This window comes from Bos indicus x Bos taurus, chromosome 19, assembly GCF_003369695.1.
Source record: "Bos indicus x Bos taurus breed Angus x Brahman F1 hybrid chromosome 19, Bos_hybrid_MaternalHap_v2.0, whole genome shotgun sequence".
Taxonomy (NCBI): domain Eukaryota; kingdom Metazoa; phylum Chordata; class Mammalia; order Artiodactyla; family Bovidae; genus Bos; species Bos indicus x Bos taurus.
Window position 1 is genome coordinate 29,203,644 of NC_040094.1, and position 17,863 is coordinate 29,221,506.

Here is a 17,863-nt window from a genome sequence, read left to right on the forward strand (position 1 = left end):
GCCTCTAACCATCGGCTGCTTAGAAAGGCTGAAACTCTTGACAGTGGCCACCAGGGGGCACTGTCGAGACCATGCTGCTCTGAATGCAGCAGTTAATGATGCTGAAAGGAAAGGCTGCCGGAAAAAAAAAAAGTTGAAGTGATCAGAATCAACTCTCTAGCTGTTCTTTATCTTTGCTTCCCTCCCAACAGAAGATGGAATGCACTTCCTACCTAGATTAGTGCTTGGGACTAAAACAAAGGCAAGCAAGGGCCCCCTGCCTGAGCTCACCGATTTGGCCGGACCTCTAAACTGACCAGATGGACACCCTCCCTGTTTGCCCGAGGCCACAGTAATTACCTGCCCCTCCCTAGCTGACCCCTGGGTCTGCAGCCGCTGGCTTTCTCACATCCAGCATCACACTCTGAGATGCAGGGCTGGCTCTCAGTCTTGCACCCAGCACCCTGACACCTTCCACCAACCTTCTACCAACGGGTCTCTACTCTGACTAGCCCAGCCTCTCTCTGCCACACACAGGACAAAAAGGAAACAAGAGATGATTAAAAACAGATTTTATTAATGGCGAGAAAACTAAGAGGCAATCTTAACATTAAAATTTTTTTGAGTTTCATTTACACACAGTAAATTTGACAAATCATAACTATATCTCAATGAACTGTAATATATAAACATCTACTTTTTTATTCAAAAATGAGATGATATCTCTATCATGAAGTTACACTGCACTTTTCATTTGTAAGAGGCAAATAATTGCAGACTAGCCCAAAATGAGAACAAGAACTCAAACGAAGTTAAAACATGCAAATTCAGTCTAACACCCCATAGCATGTACAGTATGCTAACAGACCCTAACAACGACATTTGTAATCAGAAATCATTCCAGCATGTGTGTCCACCATGTGGTGGAGGCTTTTCTGAGAACTAGGATTACAGATGAGTAAGTCTCACAAGTATGATTAAGTCATCAAAAAACAAGATGGAATAATCATCAGTATTCTATGCTTGCCAAAGAGGAGCAGTGACAGAGGTTTAAGTGAAGATACTAAACTGAGGTGCTTAAAGAGCTAAACTTCTATCTCAAAATTAGCTCAAATGCTGGGCTCCTGCATTAACTGATCACTGCACCTTGGTCTTCCCCAAGTCACATGGAAGAAGAGCGGTGGGGATGTTAAAACCATCTCTCTGGAGGCCTCAAGTTCAAAGTAGGCTTCATTACTGTTTGAATACACACGCATGATGTTAAGCACCTTTAAGAAGGATACACTCTAGGGATGAACACAATAAAGACACATTAAATAAGATGCAGTATAAGGTATTAAGAAGAGAATGATACAAAAAGAAAAAGATGCACAGGTCTTTGCAGTACAGAAAACTCTGGAGCATAACAAACAACAAGCCTATGGCCACCTGGTCAGAAACAGTAAAACCAGGTGCAAAGTCCAGGCCCAGAGGGTTGCTGATGTTCTTTCTAAAGACAAATAGGTCAAAACGAAGGATAAAGGAATTCCTATTAAAACAGTAAGAAGGTACAGCCTGGGAGGGTACATCCAGGACAGAGTGAAGGGCAGTGTAGCTGACAATGGTCTGTTCTGTGGAAGGTGAGAGGAAGAGCCTAGACAGGCAAATGGCAGCACTGAGATTCTGTCCTCTCCAGGTGATTAGGTATCCGGGGCTCAGGGAGAAGTGTGATGGAAGGGAGGAGGCATTCCTCACACAGTATAAATCTGGCAGCCACATGGAAGAGAGCCTGAAGAGGCAAGAGGTGGGAAGCAGAAGGTGGAGGTGTCTCCAGGCACAGTAACAGGCCTGCAGGAGAGAAAAGCAAGACAAAAACGGAGCAGCGGGACACTTCCCTCGTGGTCCAGTGATTAAGACTCAGTACTCCCAGTGCAGGGGGCACAGGTTTGATCCCTGGTCGAGGAACTAAGATCCCACACGACGCATGGCATGGTCAAAAATAAATAAATTAATTTTTTAAAAAAAGAGCAGAATTGAGTCATGAAGAAAGTAGACTAAAAACTCAATAGCACTCAGAACTCTGACTAGAGAAATCCATTCAAGGCGTGTGTTAAAATTGACTCCAAGGTCACCAAGCTTCAGAGAATGGAAAAGTTATGGGCGGATAGGAAAAATCATTTGATTTGTGGGGAAAGATAATGAATCCCTCTTCAACATATTAAGACTGTGGCTTGTTAAAAGGAGAGTCATTACAAGAGGGGAGCCCAAGAGAATGAATGCCTACTGAATAGTGGGAAACACTGAAATCCTAAAGTCATGAGAACATTTTGAAAAACTGCAAAGTCTTGAAGAAGCTTGTACAGTAGTTTTAGGACAGCAAGTAACAGTTATTAAGGTGAAGGGGGTGGCAGAAGATGAGATGGTTAGATAGCATCACTGACTCAATGGACACGAATCTGAGGAAACTCCAGGAGATGGTAAAGAACAAGGAAGCCTGGTATGCTGCAGTCCTTGGGGTCGCAGAGAATCGGACAGGACTTACTGACTGAACAACAAACCAAAAAGAGACATACAAAAACACTAGCACACAAAAGAGACTCATTAATTTTTTAGCACCCTATGCTGCTGAGTTGGTGACAGACAGAAGTCTGGCGCTGCAGTCCATGGGGTCGCAAAGAGATGGACAAGTCTGAGCGGCTGAACTGAACTGATGCTGCTTTCATGCTTCCAAGCTTCTCTGTATGCTTATCCCTCTGCTTAGAACACCCATCTTCTACCCAGTATTGGAAAATGTTACTCATCCTTTAGGGCTGGGCCTCAGTTTAAGAAAGCAGGGATACGCATATACATTATTACTTTGAAGCTTTGAAGGATTAGAGAACCAGAAAACTAAGGCCGGTAGAGATGCCAGTGCAATGGAGCAGATACGACAGTCTCCTGTTAGAGACAGGGCACTGAACTGGGGGCATCACACAAACCTCCACCCCAACCACAGCCCTTGGAAGAAATCACACATCCACCCGAGAGGAAAGGAAGGGAAGAAAGAACAATTCACTCACACCATCTGCAAACACCACACCTGGATGAAATTCACATGTGGCTTAGGGGAAAAGAACCTGCCTGCCAATGTGGAGACTCGGGTTCGATCCCTGGGTCAGGAAGATCCCCTGGAGAAGGCAATGGCACCCCACTCCAGCACTCTTGCATGGGAAATCCCATGGACGGTGGATCCTGGAGGGCTACAGCCCATGGGGTCAGAAAACTTACCAACTTATGACACAACACAATTTAAAAAACAACAACAACCCTACATAATGAGGGAAAGTTCATCATCCAGAATATTCAGAGAGAGAAATGACCTCTGGACATTCTCTATAAAATAAGCTGAAAGAAAACCTGAAGAAATAGATTTATGGCTACAACAGAATGGAGTATGATGTAGACTCTTAAAGACACAACAAAGGTAGATAATAAAAGAAAAAGGAGGTACAGAGATAAAAATAATTTGACAAATATGAAAGTTAAATTGAATAAATTAAAGATAAACATGAAGAGCACAGAAAGGATTACTAAAATATTCATCATTATCACTCCTTAGGGGGGAAAATGACCAAAATTCTGTAAAAAGAACAACAATAAAAAATAAACTTGAAGAAAACTGTGTGTGTGCGGGAGCTGCTGCTGCTGCTAAGTCGCTTCAGGCGTGTCCAACTCTGTGCGACCCCATAGACGGCAGCCCACCAGGCTTCCCCGTCCCTGGGATTCTCAAGGCAAGAACACTGGAGTGGGGTGCCATTTCCTTCTCCAATGCAGGGAAGTGAAAAGTGAAAGTGAAGTCGCTCAGTCGTGTCTCACTCCTAGTGACCCCATGGACTGCAGCTTACCAGGCTCCTCCGTCCATGGGATTTTCCAGGCAAGAGTACTGGAGTGGGGTGCCATTGCCTTCTCCGTGTGCAGGAGAGGGGCAGGTAATACACAGTGAGTTAATAAATAATGTATCAAGCCAATAAACATAGAAGGAATGACATTAAATTATCACCATTTGGCTTCCTAATGAAATGATGGATCAGGACAGTGCCCATCACAGGTGCTAAAACCCTTCAGGAAGGGCAGACATTCCTAAAACAGGAATCAGGCCGACAAAGCCCAAACTGACTCACTGACCCATCTCAGCATCGTGAAGTGAGACAGCCGGCATCCTGTGCCTCTGGAATCCGAATGTGATCAAGCCTCTGCATTCAGTTTACAGGAGGCACCACGGGAATGCAATCAACAGAATCCAGACTATGGGAAACTCTACAGCACAACAGACCTTGTTTCTTTACAAAAAAAAAAAAAAAGCCACCCAGGAGGATGGTAAACATCCCAGGCTTTCAGCTGGGACCCTAACTGGTGTACCCTGAGAGGTTAGAGAGTACCAGAAATAGACCAGCCCAAAGCCGGGGAGGGAGGGAGGTAAACCCCTGAGTGACCTACACGCACACTCGTTCCCCTTGATCTAACTGCCTGCCCAGAGCGTGAGGTCACCCAGAGCCTCAGATTACCTCCACAACCTCTCATATACAGTAACTGGCACAGAGGTGACGGTTGTAACTAAAATCCAGAATAATATGTGGGTCTCCTATGAGTCTGGAGAAGGCAATGGCACCCCACTCCAGTACTCTTGCCTGGAAAATCTCATGGACAGAGGAACCTGGTAGGCTGCAGTCCATGGGGTCGCTAAGAGTTGGACATGACTGAGCGAATTCACTTTCACGCATTGGAGAAGGAAATGGCAGCCCACTCCAGTGTTCTTGCTTGGAGAATCCCAGGGAAGGCAGAGCCTGGTGGGCTGCCGTCTATGGGGTTGCACAGAGTCGGACATGACTAAAGCGACTTAGCAGCAGCAGCAGCTCCTATGAGTCTACTTTTAATGCCCTTGTATCTTGTATCCTAGACAATCATAGGCTCAAGTAATAAAAAGACATGATTGAAATTACTAAAATTGATAAGCCTCTGGTGAGACTCATTTTAAAAAGGGTAGAACAGATGCTCAGTACTGGGAATGCAAGAGAACATCACAGCAAATCCTACAGGAGAAAAGAGGGTTATTGGGAACACATCAGGCGAATTAATTTGAAAATTTAGATGAAATACACAAATTCCTAGAAAAACTCAATTATCAAAACTGTTACCCGAAGTTTTTAATCTGAAAAATTCAAGAACTATGAAAGAAAAACTTCCCCACAAAGGAAACTATATCATTATTTTTAAATGAAATAACATCAATACTATCCACATTCTTCCAGAGAAAATACAAAGATAAAATAGTCCCAGATTCATTTTAAAAAGCCAGCATAATTTTGACAGCAAAACATGACAAGGACATTATAAGAAAGGGAAATTTTCAGTCAATCGCCTTTATGAATATAGATACAAAAATTCTACACAAAATATTAGCAAACAAAATCTAGGAATCCAGTAATATATATAAAGAATACTGGTCCTTGCCAGGTTAGTCTACCACTAAAAAATACAGTATACGATTCACCACAATAACTAAATAACCAGAAAAATCACACTATCGTCTGATCAGAAGCTGAAAAATGTTTGATAAATTAACACCCAGTCCGTATTTAAAATGGCATAGACAATGGCAATCCACTCCAGGATTCTTGCCTGGAAAATTCCATGGACAGAGGAGCCCAGCGGACTACGGTCCATAGGGTTACAAAGAGTTGGACAGGAATCGGTATGTAAACAGTATTTAAAAAAACTCATCCATGCAGAATAAAAACTAGCAATAGAAGGAAACTTCCCTGAATCTGATAAAAGAATATTCAAAACAAATCATTCTTAGTAGTGAAATGTTGAAAAGTTTCTGATACAAAGATGCCTTCAATAACCACTACTATCCAGCAAACATTTACTGAACTTCTTAGACAATGCAATAAAGCAACGTACAAGAATTAGAAAGGAAAAAATAACACTGTCATCTGCAGACAACATGAGTGTATTCAATATCCGTAAGACTCAACAAAACTATTACAAACAAAACAAAACAAAACAAAACTATTACAATCAGTAAGTAAACTGAGTAAGGTTGGTGAATATAAAGTCAATATATAAAAGTTAACTGTAAAAACATGGCAACTGTATTCCTACCTCATGGTAACAATTTAAAAACATGGAAAACACCACTTAAATGCATAAAAGATTAAATACCTAAAAATAAATCCAATAAAGGATGTACAAAACCTAAAACATATTGCGAAAGGTTAAGAACTAATAAGACAAGAACTAGAGGAACAGATACTGTAGAGATCTCATTTCTCCTCTAAGCTGATCTACCGAATCAGCAAAAATCCAATTAAAATTCCAATCAGGTTTTGTGTGTACGAAAAACTGACAAGAGGGTTCTAAAATTATACTGAAATGCAGAGGCCCTAACAACCAAAACAATCTCAAAGAACAGAAGTGAGGGTTTACCATACTGGATACCAAGACATACTGTGTATGTGCAAAGTCGCTTCAGCCGTGTCTGACTCTGCAGCCCTATGCACTGTAGCCTGCCAGGCTCCTCTGTCCATGGGATTCTACAGGCAAGAGTATCAGAGTGGGCTGCCATGCCCTCCTCCAGGGGATCTTCCCCACCTAGGGATCGAACACACATCTCTTGCGTCTCCTGCCTTGGCTGGTGGGTTTTTTACCACTAGCACCATCTGCAAAGCACATAAGACATAGTATAAAGCTGTAAGAATCAAGATAATGTGACATCAGCCCAAGGATGGGCATAACAGACCCATGAAACAGAACAGGAAGTCAAGCACACATTTGTGAGCACCTGATTTATGATAAAGGTGACACTTGAGCGCAGTGGAGAGAGGGCTGTGTTTCAATAAATGGCACTGGACTAATTGAATAGACATCTGGGGGGAAAAAATTAACCTTGCCCATACCTTGTACCATACACTAAATTCACTTCCCCAAATAGAACTGAGACTGACTCTAAGAAACATATCATCAAATTCCCTTTCCTCTGAGTCAGGCAGCAGGAGACTGAGGGTGGGGAGAGAATGAGGCCAGGATGTTTACCCCCCAGGCCAGGGCATCAGGTTCCCTCTGAAAGGGGCCACAGTTTCCACCAGGAAGCCCTCTCCACAAAGCATCCTCTCCTGATCAAGGTACCAGCTCTTTGTTTCTTTCAAGATCAAGGTGGGTCCAGGGCTCTCAGCCATCACTAGTGGCAGGATACTGCAACATTTCTGCATCTGTTTTCTCAACTCTATTCACGTGTTTGTAAATCCTCCCCTTATTAAATGTGCCGAATACCTATTTAGAGGGCCGTGTGTTTACTGATGGAATCTATCTCAGGTATTATCTAGAAAGGCTCAAGATATGAGTTAAGGATATGCATGTCCTGTGTCACCCAGAAATTCCACTCCTGGTTATATACCTTACAGAAAGCCATGCTTATACGCACCAGGACATGACCAAAGCTGTTCACTGAAGCAATGTTTGCAATAGTCCCAAACTTGGGGGGAGACAGGGGGAATATTCAAAATCAGTTGAGAGGATAAATAAATTGGGACAAAAATCTTACACTGGAACATTACATTCCACAAAAATGAACAAAATACTTTTATAGTTCAGGGCACTTGACTACTCTTAGAAACTGTTAAAGATCCCCCAAATCTTCTGTGTTATGTATTTTTATATAAATATACAAATATCAATAAACTGGGTTTTTAAATGTGTATTTATTCATTTAAAAATAAAAATAATATTTTTAGGAAAAATAACCTTTTGTTTTCTAAAACAAAAGCAAGAAGAGTGGCACTGGTTTTTATTCGCAAATCTTTTGTTGTCTGGCTTAATAGAAAACACTCAATTTTCTTAATAGAAAACATTCAACATTCTGTTTCAGCGTTCAATCTATTTGTGATGTTGTTTTGACTGAAATACATGAAGTATCTTACACTGATACTTAATTTGAAAAGGGAGGAGTAGTTTAGCAGTCTTTTCATGAAGTTATAGATATTTCTCTGTGATACTACACCAAAACTCGACAAGCGAGAATTTCTCAAAATGAGATGCAATGTAACATCTGACACCCTGTCAGTGAACTTTCCATATTCTGTCACATCAAAGTCACTGGCTGAACACTTGTATGCTGAACGAATCTTTTACCCAGGCATGAGTTTGTAACATCATGTAAACATCATTTGGAAAACTTTGGCTCAATGAATTATACAAGTCTTCTAAATGATAACATCTCACACTATATGACATTATAAAAAAAAAAACATTCATTAATATTGCCATCTACCTCATCAGAAAGGTTTTATGTATTGACAAGGTATTAAGTTCAGTGGCAGATGCAACTTTTAATTTTCATGTGGAAAATCAAATTTTATCATTATTGACAAATATATTCAATTGTTTTCTTTGAAGTGTCAGGCTCACTCCGTTCATTTTCTTTTCACACCACCATGCACAGTGTGTGGGACCTTAGCTTCCCAACCAGGGTTGGAACCCACATCCCCTGAACTTGAGGTGCAGTCTTAACCACTGGACCACCTAGGAAGTCCCTGTTCATTTTCAAGAAAATGGCTGGCCAAGTACCCTGGTGTCAATTAACCATAGCTTATCTACCAGTCATTCTATCAAATAAAAATGGCATTCTATTACAAAAAAAATGGCAAGTTTAGCTTGCAACTCATATAGCTCTACATTCATGCTTTTCTTCAAAGCAACCATTCTAGTTCAATACGCAGAAGTGTTTTATGCATACTTATCATTTAATCACAAAGAATATTAAAAGACACGTTCCCAAGAGCTGAGATTTCATAAAACCCTCATTTCTCCTGCTTTATCAAGGACGCTCTTGAACAAAACTAGATCAGCACAACCACCAGGACAGTAGGGGTTACTGCCTCACCCGTGATAAGGAGTCAGCAGTTTTCCTCACCACAGCTTTCGCACCATCAGTATCAGTGTCAACAGTGAAGGGGCAAATCAAGTCATGAAAACAGTTTTGGTCTCAAGGATGTCATGAAAGGGTCTTGAAGAAGCCCCTAGGAGTCTATGAAGCACCTTTGAGAACTACTGAGTTACATTAACACAAAGTAACATGAGTGAATCTAAAAAATATAATGCTGAGCAAAAGGAAAAAAAAAAACAGACACAAAAAGGAATATATTAAGACATTCATTCATATAAAAACTCATCAACAGGCAAAACTATATTTTTAAGGAATACATACGTAAGTTTGATCAAATACACCGTGAGTTTTTAAGATATTTCTCAGTAACACATAGACAAAGAAAAAAAATTAGTAAAGTTTACACAGTTAAAAAGCTTAGTCTAATGGCCACATATAGAACTCCACACCCAACAGTAACAGAATACACATTCTTTTTTTTTTCCCAATTGTTTGAGTCTGCAAAAATCAAAGGCAGTGACAGACAGCTAACCCATGGTGCCCTGAATGAAAACAAGTCAGTTTAGATATATGATGGACTAAAATCCCACTACTTAAGGCTGCACGCAGTGAGCAGAACAGCCATCAAAAGAGAATATACGTTCTTTACAAACATACAGAACACTCATAAATGTAAGTGACAGTGTGCAACAAGCAGCAAGTCTCAACAAAAGCAAGGAATGATAAATACTATGTGGACTATATTCTTTAACTAAAATGAAATTAACTTAAAAATCAGTAACAAAGATAACTTAAAAACCAACGTTTAGGTACACTTTTAAGTACACTTTTAAACGGTTTACAGGTTGAAGAAGAAAGACGTTAGAAAATATTTAGAACTGAACAATAAAAATACTACACATCAAAATCTGTGAAGGGCATGTGTCCACAGGGTTGCAAAAGAGTTGGACATGACCTGGCGACTGAACAACAACAAACAAAGCTAAAAGTCAGTAGAGATGACATTTGCAGTTTTTAAATGATTTTATTACGAAAGAAAATGAAAATTAATGACCAGAGAGCTGGATGTTGGGGAGATTAAATCTAAAGATATAAGGAAGTAACATAACCAAACCTGTTAGTAACCTAAGTAACTTACATTGTATCTTATCTATAGAAATATATCCCAGAGGTCCCAGCCAGGCTATTATAGTGTCTGTATCATGGTACCTCAACTGATCAATTTCAACTGCCTGGTACATTTCAAAGCCCAACACACCTTTCATTCAATGCTTAGCAATCATGGCCACCCACAGCCCCATTCCTTAGCAGGTTTCTTTAGAGTCAAGTGCTCCGACCTGAATCTTCCGTAGGAACCTTTTCTCCACCCCACTAACTGAAGGTATGATCCTCCCAAACCCTCACCTCTCTTGAGACCCTAGAACTTCTTAAAAAACTCAAGATTCTCCTTTTCTAAAGACCATGCAGCCACGCTTTGAGAAGAAATTCAAGATAATTTACTCATGTTGACCCTGAATTAAGCTGGAAATAAGTCAAACTCAATAAAAGATACTTGCAAAGTCTTAGAGTTGTCATGAGGAATAGCTACAATAAACTGAACTGCCTTTCCCTTCATCCTTCGCTTTTACCCACAGCCTCCTACCCCTCTATTTCTGTCCTCTGTCCTAAGTGCAGTCGCCCACAGGGGCCAGTGGGAATCAAGGTGAAGACAGACTCCTGTTCTCAGGGCAGTGCTCCACACCTTTTTGGCTGTGTCCCTGCTTTTCCAGCCCTTCACGATTCACTGCACAGGGGATCATCCAAAATGGATCCCTCTCTGATCTCAACATTATGATCTGCCCACAATCCCTGCATGTCGCAGTTTTCTCACTCCCTCTCTCCAGGCAAAAATATACTCTGCTGCTCAGTCTCCGCTGGATTCCCAACGCTGCTCTCCAACTGTTTTCTTATCCCTTGCTTCCTTCCTTTTCCAAGGCATCCCCATTCTCCTCAAGCCACCTACCCAACCCTGGTGCCTCTTACTCTCTTACTTTGCATCCTAACTCACCGAGAAAAAATAAAAGAGACCATCAGGATTGATTCAAACCACTCTGGCAAAAGTCATGAATGAACTACTCCTTTTCAGATGCTCCCATGGCAAACTCCTTCCTACCAGCCAGATTCCAGCTCAAATGCTACCTTCTCAGAATCCTTCCCATACTCACGGGGGAAAGCCATCCCCACAGTCCTGTTTCATTTCCTAATAAGGAAGTATCACGAAGGCAGGGATTGGCCTGGCCTGTTCCCTGCACTCTCTCCAGCACCTGGAATATAGTTGTTATTCAGTCACTACGCAGTGTCTGACTCTTTAGGACTCCATGAACTGCAGCACGCCAGGCTTCCCTGTCCTTTACTATCTCCCGGAGTTTGCTCAAACTCATGTCCATTGAGTCATCCAACCATCTCATCCTGTGCCACCCCCATCTCCTCCTGCTCTCAATCTTTCCCAGTATCAGGGTCTTTTCCAATGAGTCAGCTCTTCACGTCAGGTGACCAAAGTATTGGGCCTTCAGCATCAGTCCTTCCAATGAATATTCGGGGTAGAACATAGTAGGTGCTCAGTACATATCCACTAAATAAACTAATTCTATGGGAAAATGACCTCTGAGTTGCTGAAGTTCTGACTTACGCCTGAACATTAGTAGTACAAATGCTGCCTCTGCCTAAAATTCAAGTGGTTTCCCAAATTCAGACCATTATAATGTCAAACCTTCCTCTCAATGTCTCTTCTTTCTAAATCTACCTTCTATCTGACATGCCTTCTTTATTCTTTTACATTTATTTTATTGAAGTATAGTTGATTTAAAATGTGTTAATTTCTACTATACAACAGTGATTCATATATACATATACATATATGTAAAAGAATTTGAAAACGTGTACCTACACACTCTTTTTCATATTCTTTTCCATTATGGTTTATCAAAGGATACTGAATACAGTTCCCTGGGCTATTCAGTAGGAACTTGCTGTTCTTCCATTCTCTATATGATAGCTTGCATCTACCTATCTCAAACCCCCAAACCACCCCTCCTCCACCTCTCCCCCACGGCAAACACAAGTCTGTTCTCTAGGTCTGCGAGTCTGTTTCTGTTCCGTGGATAAGTTTGTGTCATGTTTTAGACTCCACGTATGAGTGATATCACATGGTCGTTGTCTTTCTCCATCTGACTGACTTCATTTATGATCATCTCTAGGTCCACCCGTGATGCTGCTAATTAACTACCCTGCCTTCTTTAAACCAACGCCACCACCTGTGTCTACCACCCCTTCAAACGTATTTTGGCTTTCTAGATTCTTGCAGTATCTGGCTTGCATATTTCTTCTCAACCTTACCCCTTATTATTTTCGGGAACTTCTATATGCTCAGCAACATTGTCAGTGACTGTGACATGTGTCAACTACTAACCACAGGACAGCCCCAGCTTCAATCTGACCCTGAACTGTTTCCTCTTAAAAACCTCAGCATTCAGCTTTCCCACTTCCCTGTGCCCAATGCCCTTGGTCTCGCTCTTCACTGAAACCTCTAAGCTCGCAGCCCCGCTTCTTTACACCCCTGGGTGTATACTAGAAACCCACTGTATTATCCTACTGTGAATGCAACTCTCATTACCATGTTAAGCTCCCTGATCTTTCTGCCACATGCTCTCCTCCATCTTATTAGGCTCCAGAGCACCCCTACACAAAAGTCTCAAATCCGTTTTAGTGTATTTAATCCAGACTGGATTATTTAAAATTAAGATTTAAAGCAAAGTAAGACTTGGGGCAATCTTCCCATCTTTAGTACAAATAGTCATGTTAAACAGAGACAGAGAGTATTCCACATTGATTAGGGCAGTGTGTACGATTTTCATGAATTCCCAGGCACCAACTCACATGATTATTTAGAGGGCATACTTACATAGATAAGTCCTGAATAGTAACGATCCTTCAGATTATGTAGAACAGAAGCTTCATTCAAGCATGTCAATTCTGCCATATCCTCCACCTTGGAAAACTTAGGTGGGTTCATCTTCTGAATATCATCTTTGTTGACCATTGCTTTCTTTCCATTCTCTGCCAACTCCACCAGAACTTCATCTCCCCGTTCTTCTTTGATACTAGCTGCCTCAAAACCATGGCGTTCTGACGGGATCCACACTAGCTTTTTGGCCGTCCAATCAGCCTGAGTGGCAGGGTTGTAGATGACTGCCCTGTCCACAAAGAGATACCTCTCTGGATCTTCGAGTCCAGTTCTCTGTGCCATTGTAAACAGGAAGCTCCAAGAGCGATCGCCTCTACGAGAAGAGGAAGAAAACAAAGTCAGATATTTAGAAATAAGCTATGGTTTACAACTCTTCTAAGAAACTTAAAAACAAAAGCTCTGGTAAACAAAATGCATGAACTTGGAGTGAAGAAGTTGGTGTAGCCCCCTCCAGGGCCACAGTAACTGGGTTTCCAAGATAAACTTCAGGAGTGACCATAAATGATGACTGGTTCTCTGAGGACCACTCAAGATGTACCCTCAGTCACTGAGGGCTGAAAAACAAGTGGAAGAAAACAGCAAAGTTGCAGTTGGACTCTGTTTTTCTCTTCATCTCCTATTTCACCCTCACCACAAATTAAACAAGGAGAAGGGGGGAAAGGAAAACTAAGAAAACGAAAACAGAAATTCAGGATAAAAGACCCCGGGAGTGGTGCTAGAATGACTGCAACCACCTGGATGTCACTACAGAAATGCATGGTGACTACCAGTGGAGCAAACCTCAGGTCTAGAACGCTCCTCCCATCCTGTGTGTGTGCACAGTCACTCAGTCACGTCCACTCTATATGACCCCATGGATTGGAGCCCGCCAGGCTCCTCTGTCCATGGAATTTTCCAGGCAAGAATACTGGAGTGGGTTGCCATTTCCTCCTCCAGGGCATCTTCCCAACCCAGGGATCGAACCTGTGTCTCTTTGTTTCCTGCGTTGGCTGGCAAATTCTTTACCACTGTGCCACCTGGGAAGATGCCCTTCAGACAACAGACTCAACACTCTTACGATTCCCCTAAGCCAGCCCCCTGCAGCTTCTCCATGGCCCACGTGATCTCAGTGTGATCCCATGAGGCCACAGAGGGTGAGTGCATGAGTTGGTGTCACACCCAGCCTTTCAAGTATGTGATGGTGGCGGTCCAGGTCTCCACTCCCAAGGCCTGCAGCTGCTCCCCTCCAGCTCCTCTTCTGCATTCCGTCCTGCACCAAGACTCACTCCCCGACTCTGGTCTCTCGCCTCGAAACAGACTCCATGTGTTTACACCCCTTTAGAGGGGCCGGAAGCAAACAGAATATTCCAGACATAGTGTGACTGGTGCAGAAGAGAAAGAAACTGTTTACAGCCTCAGCCCTGGCAGGGAGAGCAAAGCATGTTTCTGGGACTTCTACAATGACTGTATCTAAGACCTCAGTGGTTTATTGAGTGCTCACTGCTGGCTCACATGGAGCTGTCAGCCAAAACCCGACGCATAGTCCTTGAAGCTACTTCTCCTCTCACGCTTGTGGGACTGACTTTGCAGATCAAGTGACAGGATTTTACATTCGTCACTCACCTTTCTGACGTGACTCATCATTCCTGCCTGACAAGTGTCTTTCTGGAATCCAACACCATCATTAAACACTTCCCTTATGACTTGGAGTAGTAAGTCATTTTCCAGCCAAATTCCAGGTTATCACAAACCTCACTCAGGTCAATGCAAGAAGGCAAGGAAGCAGCTGCTCTTGCTCCTCCATCCAACTCTCCCAACTTCTCTCTCTCCCCCAAATGAGGGGGATTCTTGGTAAGCTCTTGCCTGCCTGCCTACCTACCTACGCACCTCTTAGATGGAAGGCTGCAAGGGAAATAAAAATCACCCCAGGTTGTGAAGAGGTTTTTTTTTGTTGTTTTGGCCATGCCATATGACATTTGGGACCATAGTTCCCCAGCCAGGGATCAAACATGGGCCCCCTGCGGTGGAAGCGTGGAGTCCTAACCACTGGACCACCAGGGAAGTCCCATCAAGAGGTTCTTAACCTTCAGTGCACAGACAAAGTTCAGGCTTCATGAAGACACTGAAATGGGTCTAAATACACTGTATAATTTTTTGTAGACCTGTGCTTTTCTGAAGAGAACACGCATAACTTTCTTCAGATTCTTAAAGAGATCTAGCTATTTTTATCCTAAAAGATTAAACACTGATAGAGGAAACAAAATACTAGCCCTTTCAGACCCAGTAAGAATGTACTAGAATCAAATAGCTAAGATTCTTCAGAAACTAGTTGTTACAATGTAAAGGATTACAAACACTCATAGCCTGGAGCAGGGTTCTCAAACTTTGGCTCTTACAGCAACACCTGAAGGGTTTATTAGAAGACAGACTGCCAGGCCTTATTCTCAGTAGGGCTGGGGTGGAGACCGTTGGTCATTTGCATTTCTAACAAATTCCCAGATGCTGCTGCTAATGCTGGTCCTGGGAGCACACTTTGAGAACCATCACTCCACAGTTCTCTGGTTGCCATGGTGAACCACTGCTACCACCAGGTATGTTGGGAAGGCAAAAAAGGTTGAAAACCAGTGTTTCAGACTAATTCTAACTGAATTAGAGGATATGCTTACCAGTTTTAGGAGTATACAATCGGGTAAAACAAAAATCACAAAACACGTAACATTAAGACTTCTACCAACAGATTTACTAATATGCTTTCTAACTAAAAGGCATCCACGTGGGAGAAGGCAATAGAAAAAATATTCATGCATATATGTACATTCTGAAGCATGGTTTCAAAAACACATCACCTCTCCAGACTGCATTAATAAGATTAATAACAAGTCTTCTATCTTCCCAACCTATACATTACCCACTGCTAGGAAGAAGATGGCTCTGAAGTGGGAATCACCCTGGATAAATGTGGATAGACTATAGGACACATTCTGCCTTAGGAAGAACAGTCTCTTAGAGAAAATGTCCAACTAGAACAAAAATAGGATAACAAGTTACTCTTATTATCCATATTAGGTATAAACTGTATACCCAATACTTCAGAAAAATGCATGCATTTCTTTCCTTTTACAATGGGCATGTAAATTATCTGCTGAGATTTAGCAAGTGACTATAAATTAGAATAACTTAACAGGTCATTTCTAGGGCAGGTCTTTTTTTTTTTAAGTAACTGATGGACTTACAAAATTATTTGATCAAATCAATACATTTTAAATTTATTAGTATGTACTACTGCTAGGTGGGGAAACACCTGTAATTTAACATAAGAAGAAAAGGGATCACAAAAGTGTGATTATAATATGTTCCCAATTTTGTGGGGAAAAATTACATATAAATGTCTTTTTTTGTTTCAAAGGAAACAAATAGTCACTGGGTCTTCACTGGGTAGTGGGATTACAAACTTCTTTTACCTTTTACTTTTCCAGAGTTTTCTATAACTAACTAAATGCTGCAAGGATGGTTTTGTCCTTGCTATATGGTGAGCTGACTCCCTGGTCCACAGGAGGGCATTTATATACCTACTGATCAACATTACATGAACGGTCCTGACCCTCAGAGTAAGCTTCGGCTTCTCCTCCACCACCAAAACCCGACCATTCCTTTAAATCCTGACCCAAATGCCATCCTTTCACAAGTTCTTTTAAGGTCAACCTGGCAATTTAATCCTTCTCCTCCTCCTAACATTTTGTGCTGCTCTTCTGGCACCCTTCTCGTCTCTGTACCAGAGGACTCAGCAGGCAGTAGGTGGTCAAATCCTTGTTTAGATGGTAGAGTCCCTGAGGCCAGGGAAAAGGTTTTGTTCATTTTAACTGTTCACTTGAGGTTACCAAACATATTGTATTTTTATCATTCCATTGCACATCTGGCAACTTGTCTTGATAGTGCTGGTATTTAATAGGGAAACCACTTGCAAATGCTTTGCCTTGTAGGAAGGGTAACATTAGAATTTTGAAAACAGCAAATACTGTTGTTATATACCACTAATGATGGCCAGGCGCTATTCTTAAGTGGTTTAAGTGTATATATATCAACTCTTAATCCTCACAACAGGCTCACCAGGCAGGTGCTTTTAATATCTCCATTTTACAGGTGAGGAACCCAAGGTTCAGAGAAAGCCAAAAACTGGCCCAAAGTCACAGAGCTAACAAAGAACAGAGCTGGGAGGAAACCCAGAGTTCAGCTCCAGAACACGTGCTACAAGGATGGAAGGTGAGGAGGGGAAAATTTTGACATGTAGTATACGCTACCTACTGCCTGTCGATCAATGATCAATTATGGTTTCAAGAGTACATGCTCAGGGAATTCCCTGGCAGTCCAATGGTCGGGACTCTGCACTTCCACTGCTGGGGGCCCAGGTTTGATCCTTGGTTGGGGAACCAAGATCCCACAAGCCACATGGTGTGGCCAAAAAAAAGAAAAATGAGGACAGGCTCAGCCAATGAACACACTAGCACAATCTGGCAAAGGCTTTACATTTCATAAAAAAGGAATAAATAGGAAACTCTTTGTAACAGACAGAATCTGAAAGTTCTTGGTGTCCTCTGAAGTAACTGCCTAATTATACTTAAATCATTTATCAGCTGCCCCCCACCCCAGAGTCGAAGCCCCATCACCTTCACTGATTTTTCGACACACACACACCCCTGGGGGTCCATCCCCAAGGCCGTCTTTTACTCCCAAAGAAACACCACCCACTAAGCTTCTCAACTGCCTCCCAGCGCCTATGGTAGGTAGAGGCACAGGGAAAGTTTTATGACTATCTTGCATACCAAAATCCAAACAAAAACGCTGGATAAACGATCCATGATAGCACATCTCTCTGAGACAGATAAACTGAAACAGAATCGTCTACAATTTGTGTAAAGCTACCACTGAGGTCATTCATCTTGAGTGAAAGTCTGTTCACTCATCAAAATCATGTTTAACCAAAAATGAGCAGAAATGCAAAT

The 17,863-nt window shown here is 41.9% G+C and overlaps 1 protein-coding gene and 1 non-coding gene across 6 annotated transcripts in view; both read right to left on the minus strand.

Annotated features, from left to right (window-relative positions):
- Nucleotides 1-17,863, minus strand: part of MYH10 (myosin heavy chain 10) — a 121,525-nt gene that overhangs the window by 101,305 nt on the left and 2,357 nt on the right. For all 5 annotated transcript variants that reach the window (XM_027518976.1, XM_027518978.1, XM_027518979.1 and 2 more), the window contains exon 2: nt 12,822-13,197. In XM_027518976.1, the coding sequence (XP_027374777.1) occupies nt 12,822-13,166 (345 nt within the window). In that variant the 5' untranslated portion in view covers nt 13,167-13,197. The remainder of the gene's footprint in view (nt 1-12,821; nt 13,198-17,863) is intronic.
- On the minus strand, nt 9,368-9,508 carry LOC113878682. The gene has a single exon (XR_003507101.1). It is a non-coding gene; the product is annotated as a small nucleolar RNA SNORA79 (small nucleolar RNA).